The sequence below is a fragment of the Gymnoscopelus braueri genome, assembly GCF_963280865.1.
Source record: "Gymnoscopelus braueri genome assembly, chromosome: 21".
NCBI classification, from domain to species: Eukaryota; Metazoa; Chordata; class Actinopteri; order Myctophiformes; family Myctophidae; genus Gymnoscopelus; species Gymnoscopelus braueri.
In genome coordinates this window covers 7924041-7935425 of record NC_137623.1, presented here as the reverse complement: position 1 = coordinate 7935425, position 11385 = coordinate 7924041, and the positions used below count along the sequence as shown (strand labels likewise).

Sequence of the window (11385 nt, the reverse complement as noted above, 5' to 3'; positions counted from 1 at the left end):
GTATTACGGGTTGTAGCTTTAACGTGTGGTCATTATTATACAGTTTGCTGCTTCAAACTCTTTTCACCATATTATATCATACATGAATAATAATGTCAATGTGCCAATAGATTGTGTCATGTGTTGTAATAAAACACATGCTGTTTAACAACATAATGTGAACAACGACTATGTATGTACAGTATAGTTTCACACCTGTTGATAATTAACGCGCCAACGTCAAATGTATGTTTCTGAAATGTCTTTTTGATAAGGATTCACCCCTCTGGAACTTCTGGCCCTGATACCGAATAATAATTTGGCCGATAGCCGATACAGATATTTGTTTATTTTGTTTTTATTGTTATTTATTCGCCCTTTTTTGTGCAACAAATAATCTTCATTGTAAACAGTGGTGGACAAAGTACTTGAGTCAAAGTATAGATAGGCTACTCCTGGTCAAATATTACTCAACTACGAGTGAAAGTTGCTCTGTCACATTGTACTTGAGTTAAAGTACTCCGGAAAAAAGAATTTCCGCCAAGATTTTCCAGAAACTTTCCAAAAAAATATCTGTAGATTTGCTATTTTCACGGTTTGAAATGTGGCTTCCTTTCCTCGTTGCTACAGTACACACACACACACACACACACACGCATCCTTGCTTCCTTTCTGTGTTCCCTTTGTGTTTTTTTTTTAAAGAGTTGGCCACTAGACGTCACACTCTCAACCCATAAGGTTCCTTATTTCCCCGACTCACCCCTGGAAGGCAGCGATTACGCTGTTTGAAATCTCATAAGGAGTGTCGGGGGAGTTCCTTTACCAACTGAAATGTAATCATGAGCTTTATTTATTTGTTTATCTATCTATTTATTTATTTAATTTATTTATGTACTTATTTATTTATTTAATTTATTCATTTGTGTGTGTGGGGGCACACCTTTTTAAAAGCGTAACATGTTTTTTGTATCATTTTCACATTAGTATTTGAAGACATTGTGTCACTTTGGCGGAGTACTTTCTTTTTTTTAATGCAACTTATTTATTACAAGCCGACACGAAATGACGGTTCAACTTCTCCGATACGTTTTTCAAAGTAAAACGCATACGTACGGTTCAATTACCTGGTATTTCAAAATAAAAGTGCACTAAAGACACGTGACTCGAAGAGCTGAAACAGCCACATCTGATATTTTACTTTAATGCCATTTTATGCATAAAATGCATACAATGTCATGTTATGCAATGGAAATAATTTCTGCCAAAGTGACACATTGCTTTGAGAATGTATTACATTTCATTTTAATTCATTTGAAATTAATATTTACTGAATGTATTAAAACAGTATTTGTCGTCACTGTCGGGTGGAAACCTCGCATGTCCAAAACCGTTCCCTTTCATTATTGTAACACACGTGTGAACATAGTAGATCTACAACGCCCGACGCGTTGCGAGCTTGTAGATCGGCTATTTTCACATTAAATAAAGCGTTGAAATACGGAGATATGAGGTTTCTGCCCGATAGAAATGATGTACTGAATGCCAAAACAACACTTCCACTGCACTGCAGCTTTATGTCTATGAAAGTAATTTATTTGAAGATTGTACATTTATGTATTTATTTATATATTTATTTATTTATTTATTTATTTATTTATTTATTTATTTATTTATTTGTTTGTTTATTAATTGATTATAATTATTTATTATTATTATTATTATTGCACAGTGTAATCTGACAAACCTAGCAAGTCATTTTATTTTGTATTCAGTATCATATCATTACTGTTGGAGAGAAACCTTGTATTTCCATGTTTAAAACTTATTTTTTAAGTTTTGGGTAAATTAACACCCTACACTACATCGTCATATTACAGTATCAGCCAAAAGAAATAGCATAAATGGCAGATCTACAAGCTCACAAGTAGTTGCATCGCAACGTGTTGTGAGCTTATAGATTGTACAGCTATTTTTTATTATTCTTTTTTTTTTAAGTGAAAGTAGTTAAGTGTGTGCTGGCAGTGGTGTTAAAAAGTACTCACATGTTTTACTTGAGTAAAAGTATCAATATTGCAATGTAAGTAGAAAGACTCTGTTACAAGTAAAAGTCCGGAATTCAAAATTTACTTGAGAAAAAGTACAAAAGTTTTGGCATCAAAATGTACTTAAAGTACCAAAAGTAAAAGTACTCATTTTGCAGAATGTCCCATTTCACAAGTTTTCCAAAATAAATCTTTTGAAAATAGCAGATCTACAAGCTCACAATGCGTCGCATCACGACGCATTGTGAGCTTGTAGATCTGCTATTTTCAAATGGCCGTAATGTATATACTGTAGGGCTGAAGTGGTTAATGTATGTTTTGTAATAATAATCAAAATTTACACAGTAACTAGTAACTAAAGTTTTCAAATAATTGTAGTGGAGTAAAAGTAAAACTTTTGCCTCTGAGATGTAGTGGAGTAGGAGCAAAAGTACTGAAAATTGGAAATACTCCAGTAAAGTAAAAAATACCTCAAAACTGTACTTAAGTACAGTGTTTGAGTAAATGTACTCAGTTACTTTACACCACTAGTGAGTGGGTTTTATGAATATTGAATCAATGCAAAGTATTAACACGAGCTTGTGACTAAATAACAACTACATTGGATCCATTGGAACACAGATTTTATTTATTTGTTCTCCTTTTTTACATTACCCGAAAAAAAGTAGCAGTTTTGGACTTACAAGGTTTCAGTCTGACAGTGAAGATTTAAAGGGATAGTTCACCCAAAAAAATGCTTTTTTTTCTTTCACTTAGTCACCCCATGGAGAATTGAATTCATGGATATTTGAGGTTCCGGTAGGAGACACAAAGAGTCTCCTTTGACCGCTGCCGGTCATCAAATTATTGGCTTAGGAATGCGACAAAAACAAAAAAAATATCCATGAATTCAAGTCTCCATGGGGTGACTAATCGATAGGAAAACTAGTCATTTTTGGGGGTGAACTATCCCTTTAATGATGTATTTACTTCTCACTGGCAGTCAGATACATTTCACCTGCTTGTGGAAAGATGACCAGAAGCATAAACCGTTTTAATTATGAGGTCAGTGAATGTTTAAAACTAGTCACTACTTAATCTCCCACTTTTGATTGTTTAGTAACTGGAAGGAGCAGTTTGATCATTGTGGGATGAAAGTCCTCGCTGAGGTCGTCATATAAACTGCAGTGTGTGACTGGTCTCATGTATCTGACCTCCTCTATACTGTAAAAACACTCTTTACTGTCAATGAATGTACAGATTAAATCTACATTTACACCTGTATGTTTATGAGCTCTTCATTCATAAATGTGTCTGCTTCTCACAGAGGTGTGGACTTGAGACTTGGGACTCGAGACTCGACTTTAGACTTGATCAAATAAAAATAAAAGACCCGGACTTCAACGCCAATGACTCAGGGCTTGACTTGAGCCCTCTCTTGACTTGTGACTTCAAGCCTTTTCAAGTCATGTGATGCCTTCCAACAAGCTCAGGACTTGAAAACAAAAGGCTTAGGACTTGGACTTAAAGGGATATTTCACTTTACAAATTGTGGGTCATTTTATCGTTTACTCAGGCTTTTGTGAGACAGTTTTTAAGTTGCTTGATTCAGTATTTATATAATTGATATTCCTTTTATCAAACACGCCCCCGAACCTATACAATATTATATATATATATTAATATTATATATTATATATATTAATATTATATTATATTATAAAAATAAATGAAAACAATAATTGAAAAAACAAGGTCTCCTCACGTATTAGAAGGACAATATCAGTCACCAGAACCAAGGACGGGTGTTTCCAATGAGTCTAACATGGTTAAAATGTAGTTTGAAGTTACAATGGGTTTGTATAGGAAGGGGGCGTGTCTGATAAAATGAATATCAAATATCTAAATACTGAATCAAGCAACTTAAAAATTGTCTGGGATGCTCCCAAAAGCCTGGGTAGACAATAAAATGACCCAATTTGTGAAATATCCCTTTAAAGGTATAGTTCACCCAAAACAAATCGATTAGTCACCCCATGGAAACTTGAATTCATTGATATGTTTTTGTTTTTTTCACATTCCTAAGCCAAAAATGTTTTGCTTCAAGGAGTGGACACGCCCCCAGCGTCCCCGGCGGCGAACCCATGACCTCCTATATGAGGCGACAGCGCTACCGACTGCGCCACCATGTCCCCTATTAGGGACACACTCTTGGGCTGATAACATTCTTTATCCAACTCAAGATTGCGTCATATAAGAACTGTGTTCCAAAAATAAACAAATCAGCCCACGATTCCGTCAGTGATGATGAGTTACATTTGATTATGTTTGGAGATTCTTATTTTCTTACTCTTTGGATAAATTATAACTTAATTCAGTTGATGCTTCATATCCAAATGAGTGAAATTGCGAGGCTGATTTGTTTATTTTTTGGAACACAGTTGTTATATGACGTGATTTAAGATGACCCTCAGCGGCCTCTAGTGGCAGTGATGTCAGACTTTGGTTCTCTATTAAAGTGGTTCTCAACCTTTTTCAGGCCGTGACCCCCCAAAATAATCATATTTAAACTGGGGACCCCCAAAAATATCATATTTGAACTGGGGACCCCCCAAAATAATCATATTTGAACTGGGGACCCCCCAAAATAATCATATTTGAACTGAGGACCCCCCAAAATAATCATATTTGAACTGGGGACCCCCCAATATAATCATATTTGAACTGGGGACCCCCACAATAATAATATTTGAACTGGGGACCCCCACAATAATAATATTTGAACTGGGGCCCCTCCAAGACAATCATATTTGAACTGGTGACCCCCCAATATAATAATATTTGAACTGGGGACCCCCACAATAATAATATTTGAACTGGGGGACCACCCACCCTGACAAGCACTTGGAATTGTAGGAGTTGAGGCATTACATTTAGTTTGACTCTGTTCCACAGATTAATATTGTGAAAATAGCAGATCTACAAGCTCACAACGCTGACAAAATGATGTAGATCAGCTATTTAGCCAATGTTGACCAGTTTTTATAGTTTGTTGATTACTTTTGATGCAGTAACGGTCTTTTTTGTTTTCTATTCAAAAGGTCTTAAAAGCCCTTAAATTGCCACTTCACTGTCATCTGGGGACCCCCCCCAAAATGATGTGGGGACCCCCCTGGGGGTCCCGACCCACAGGTTGAGAACCACTCTATTACACATGTGATTGCATTCAATGGTGGAACAAAGTACTCAACCCCAGTTTACTGGAGTCAAAGTATGGTCAAATATTACTCAACTACAAGTGAGAGCTACAGATGAAAAAGTACATTTTCTTTTTAATATCAATGCATTGTTCCGTTGAACTGTAGACATTTTCCAAAACAATTCAAAGATTTTCCAGAAAAACAAAAGAAAAACAAATCTATAATAGTAAAAATAGCAGATCTGCTATTGTCACTATATTTGACAACAGGGAGTGTACTTTTTTTCCCTTCCTAGAAATGTGTGGAGTCAAAAGTACAATACTTTGTCTTTGACATGCAGTGCAGTGAAAAGTTATAAGCGTGCAAAAAATACAAATACTCAAGTAAAGTACAGTACAGTACTCAAGTAAATGTACTTAGTTACTGTCGACCACTGGTTATATGTCCCTGTCCAGCGAAAAGGCAAACAAGTAGGCAATTGTGAAGTCCTGCAAATTAACAAAATAGGTATGTTTTTTTTTTTGTTTTTCCCTTTTTTTCTCTTGTTCATATTATCAAAGTTTGCATGTGTGAGAAACTGAGAATTAACCTTCTCATTATAACATATATCATTCTGTTCTCAAGTTTCAGCTACAGTGTGAAAAAACATCAACTTTGAGAGCCTTTTACTCAGATTCTTGGTTTGAGGTTTAATAACAATCAAATAAGCATATCTTCTTCAAATATTTTCCGATTTCAATGAATGACATCATTTGAAAGCTTACATTCTATACTTTCACAATCTGTAAAAAGCAGAAAAATGACCAATGCACCCGTGTTTCTCAAAACCATTCTACTTGGTCACATATTACAGCAAAAAATAAACAAATCTCTCTTCTATTGAGATCAATGGCAAAAGGTAATTGTAGTATAAAAAAACTTAAACTTTGTGCAAATAATTCATATATGTTTAGTGTATAATTGTAGTACCACAGCCATTGAAATACAGTGGATGAAAACGTACACCATTCAACAGTCATTTGATGTACTTGTAAGCTTCAATAGTTTAACCATTATGTACGACTTAAAGCTGCAATCATTCAAGGAGCACTTCACCCATTTTCAACCTCCTCTTCATCTGACCTAATTTACGCATCCTACCTGGTTTGCGGTTTTCCACCACCATTCTGAATTCCCATAGACGTCTTTAATATCGCGTCAAATAAGAACTGTGTTGCAACAATAAACAAATGACCCTGGTGGTTTTACTCTTATGGGTATGAAACATCAACTGACGGTGAGAAAACGATAATGTTACTTCGGCTGAATTAGTAAAGTTTTCGCCAGAAACAGACTGTATCAAATATAAGTGACTGACTATCATAAACGATACAGAACCTCCTCCCTGACAATATCCCAGAGACAGTTTGTTTATTTTTGGACCACAATTCTTATATGAGACGATTCTAAGATGACCCAATGTTATTCTCCATAGAGAAATGACTTTCTCGTTCAACCAGGGGATGAACGAGTGACGTCAGGACTTCTGTACTCTATTGGTCTTCACAAATGCTCATTATGAGATGGAACCATCTCTGTCTACTCACTCTGTCACTCATTGGTGGGCTGTGGACGGTTCAGAAACCTGCCTACCAGTGACATCATCGGTAGGCAGGTTTGGTCATTTAAAACAAGATGTCAAACTTGTTATTGTATATATTTTGTTTTTTATAAATGCAAGAACAATTATTTCAGCATGCTTACTTTCCAGGAATATAAAGCCTCTTTAAGCCTGTAGTTTCCATTAGCTTGGATTCCCCATCGATGATGTCACTGGTAGGCAGGTTTCTGAACTGTCCACACCCTCACCCATTTCTGTGAGTAGACAGAAATGGTGAAGTGCTCCTTTTTTTATAATGAATAAAGCATGATTTTAGTCAGTCTGTAAGGTGTATGTTAATACAACATAACTAACAGGGAGACCAAACATAACCACCACAGTTGGTGGTTATATTTGGCCTCCCTGCTCTTCTATTGAGAAATCTAGGGTTGTCATAGGACGCCTAATGGTTGACGAGAGGTAATTGCATGAAATTCACAGGGATGTGTCTCGCCTTCCCAAACAAGCTCTGGGTTATAGCTAAAACAGGTGGAAATGCGGGCGATCGTGAAGGTTGAAAGTAGCGGACTGCAGCTTTAAGTGTCAGCGTGTCACAGCTAGGGTTGGGGTCCGGAACCGAACGTTTTAATTTCAAGGACCGCCATAACTCTGAGAGTGTACGAATGGAACAAAATGGACCCGTAAGGGTCCATTTTGTTCCATTTGTACACTCTCAGAGTTACAGACCTGTAAGGATCTGTAACGTACTTCCTACAATAATAATTATGTATGCAACACTGTATGTATGAATGAACTTTGAATGAAATAATGAATGAATATATAGGAAACATAAAAGGTAACCGTTAAGTATAATGGGTCCGTTGAGAGGGAATCGTTAAAACCGCTAACGGATCCCAACCCTACACAGAACACCGTCGCGCCATAGAGTTTAAATTGAGTACGACTGTGACACACCTGGAAATACTGTCTATAATAAATATAGTCGCTGTCAGGGGGAAACCTCGCATGTCCAAAACGGTTACTTTTCAGCCAATGTAAAAAATAACCTGTGTTCCAAATGCATCCAACCCAATGTAGTTATCTTGTTAATACTTCATTGGTTCAGTATTCATAAAACCCACACACATTGAACCACTTTCACTTTAAAACATGTTCAAATAGAGCAAAAATAGCAGAAGTACAAGCTCATAGGTTGGCTATTTCTTCCCCCCAACTTTGAAATATGGAGATACAAGGTTTTCTACCCGACAGCGATATGTTCTACAGGTCATTGAGTAAATGATTTCCACTGTAGTTGCTGATTAGAGCTAGCCAGGCTTTAAAGCTAGCCAGGCTTTAGCACAGCTAGCCAAGACGGCACATAATGGCTAGTGACGGATCATTACAGCTTAGCCAACACTCCCCCAAGGCTAGCCAGCACTAGCTAGCCCATGGTTAGCTAGCCAGCACTAGCTAGCCCATGTTTAGCTAGCCAGCACTAGCTAGCCATGGTTAGCTAGCCAGCACTAGCTAGCCCACGGCCCACGGTTAGCTAGCGCTAACTACTGTTAGTGCCTTGCCAGGGTCAAACCAGCGTGAGTTCAGTCCATTTCTATTGGCACATCATTCTCTTTTTCAGTAGTCAAAACACAGACTGTCTGTCTGTCTGTTTGTCTGTCTGTCTGGTGTTTATACAGACAGCATAGTCTGGAAGCATAGTCAGTCAGAGTATCAGTTTATCCACAGGTCGGTCGGTCGGTCAGTCAGTCATTCAGTGAGTCAGAGGATGATTCATTCGGTCTACATTGGGGGACAGTCTAGGTGCATGGGGACAGTCTAGGTGGTGGACAGTCTAGGTGGGGATAGACTAGATGGGGGACAGGGTCCGTCTCTTCTGAGCAGTGAGTCAGTGGATGATTCATTCAGTCTAGATGGGGGACAAGGTGGGGACAGACTAGATGGGGGACAGTCTAGATGGGGGACAGTCTAGATGGGGGACAGGGTCTGTCTCTGCTGGGCAGTGAGCTGTGGATGCCAGACGTCCACGATTAAGATGAGCCTGTAGCTGTCTGCTTCCTGCCACACCTCATGTTCAAACGAGTCGTCGAAGATCAACACCTTCCCCTCCTCCCAGTGCCTGTGACAACCACAACATTACTATTGTTAATATGATGATGATGATGATTATTATTGTATTAGAGTTCTCAAATTCTGCCCGGACCCGACCCGACGTTTTCGGGCCGGGCTGGGCCCAAAGTCTATGCTAATTAGTCGGGCCGAGCCTCGGGTTCTGTGAAGAAAAAAAAGAAAAGAAAAAAAAATCTATTACCTCCAACAACAAAAAAAAAATCACGGAAATGGCAGTGGATGTGTTGGATGCGGCTCAAAGTGAACTCAGGTATCTAGTGTGTCGCTTCCTAGTCAGTGACTAGGAAGAAAAACAGGCGACAATGGCCAAAACCCGATTGAAAATCGGTGAAAGTGGCCGCTTTCAAGATGTTTTGGCCATTATCTCTGGAACGGAAGGTCCAATCTGCTCAGTTCAAAGCTTGTTGGAAGCGTGACTTTGAGAATATTAAAGGGGTAGTTCACCCCCCAAATAACTTTTTTTCTATTGATTACTCACCCCATGGAGCCTTGAATTCATGGATATTTTTTTGTTTTTGTCGCATTCCTTCCTTTATTATTTGATTATAATAAATTTAGCCCCATTGATTCCGGTAGGAGACACAAATGCATTTGTGTCTCCTACCGGAATCAATGGGGACACATTTATTATAATCAAATTATTGGCTTAGGAATGTGACAAAAACAAAAAAATATCTATGAATTCAAGGCTCCAGATGGTCAGTAATCAATAGAAAAAAAGTTATTTTGGGGGTGAACTACCCCTTTAAGCATATAATGACACCTTTTCTGGGTTTTTAGGGTCGAAATGTATGGTAATTGTTCGGGCCGAGACTCAGACCGGCCCAGTAGGGCCCAGTTAGGGCCGGGCCTAATTTTCATGCCCGTTGAGAACTCTAATTAGTATTAACGGTTCAGAATCATCTTTATTGTCACATCACAGGTTTACAGGTGTAAAACACTGGGTGAAATTTGTTTTTGTGCAAGCTCCATCGTTTTTGTTATTTCCATAAAAGAGATAGGGAAGAAAGAAGAAGGGGGGGGGGGGGAGGGGGCAAGGGGAAGAGAGAGAGATCAATAAAAACAGCAATTTATCTACATATTTACACATGGTAGATCTATCCGGTGCGGTAAGTACCTGAGGTAAGACATAAAGGTGCGTGAGCACAGCAGCAGATATATATATATACTGTACATGATATGCTATGGACGGATTGGACGCTAGTTAACCCACTCAATCCGGGAATGCATCTGTGTCGTTTTAGATTTATTTGGCTATTCAAATATTGCAGACTTTTCCATGTCAAGGACCCCCAAAATGATATGTATTTGGCCGCGGAGCCTCATCTCAAAAATATGTTGTTCTCGGGACCCCCCAGAAGCGCAGATCGGAGTTAAAAATGTTCGCTTTAAAACACACAGATATATATATATATATATATATATATATATATTCAAAGATTTGCACGAATTTTCCATGATTAAAAAAAAAAATAGCAGATACAAGCTCATAGCTCATGAGCTTGTATCTGCTATTTACTATTTACTATTATACAAGCTCATAGCGCGGCACTCGGTGCCGCGCTATGAGCTTGTATATCTGCTATTTTTGAAAAGCCAAATAAATCTTAAAATGACACAGATGCGCCCCCGGTCTCAATGGATTAAGGTGCGAGAATAATACAAAAACAATGCGTTGTACATGGGATTAAGGTGCCAGCGTGTCGACCGCATTAGTCCACATTATGGTAATATTTACATAATGTGTTGCTAAAGGCTTGAGGAGAGGAGAGGAGAGGAGAGGAGAGGTATAAGTACCTGGTTTCTTCTGTGCATCTTATGGAGCATCCATGTTTAGGAACCACCAGGCCCAGATGCATCCTCAGCCTGCAGTTAGTGGGCCCCGTGTGAGGCCACACATGAGTGCCTGGCTTCATCACTGAGAACTTTATCTGCACGCGCACACACACACACACACACACACAGACAGACACACACACACAGACACAGACAGAGACACAGACAGAGACAGAGACAGAGACAGAGACAGAGACACACACACACACACACACACACACACACACACACACACACACACACACACACACACACACACACACACACACACACACACACACACACACACACACACACACACACACACACACACACACACACACACACACACACACACCACAATAAATGTTGGTTGTGATGTTTCTGAAGCACTTTGGTCAACTTTTGGTCGTTTTAAAATGTGCTTTATAAATGAAGTTGGATTAGATTGTAAATGATGTACAGGCAGGTAATTGTCTTCTATTCAGTAACAGTTGTGCTGGTCAGGTTTTTGATTCATGGATTAAAGCAAAAATAAAATCTCACGACTTTTGTGTGGGATTTGTGAAACAGCAGTGAAAGGAGCATCCCCGCACTAGCACTGTTTCATAAACAATTAACACAATAGAGCGTCGCAGTTCCC

At 38.5% G+C, this 11385-nt stretch overlaps 1 protein-coding gene across 4 annotated transcripts in view; it reads right to left on the bottom strand.

The window, feature by feature from the left end:
- Positions 1-5345: 5345 nt before the first annotated feature.
- unm_hu7910 (un-named hu7910) overlaps positions 5346-11385 on the bottom strand; it is a 53558-nt gene continuing 47518 nt past the window's right edge. For all 4 annotated transcript variants that reach the window (XM_080417287.1, XM_080417288.1, XM_080417290.1 and 1 more), the window contains 2 exons: positions 10725-10858; positions 5346-8916 (listed from right to left, as the gene is read on the bottom strand). In XM_080417287.1, the coding sequence (XP_080273413.1) occupies positions 8766-8916; positions 10725-10858 (285 nt within the window). In that variant the 3' untranslated portion in view covers positions 5346-8765. The remainder of the gene's footprint in view (positions 8917-10724; positions 10859-11385) is intronic.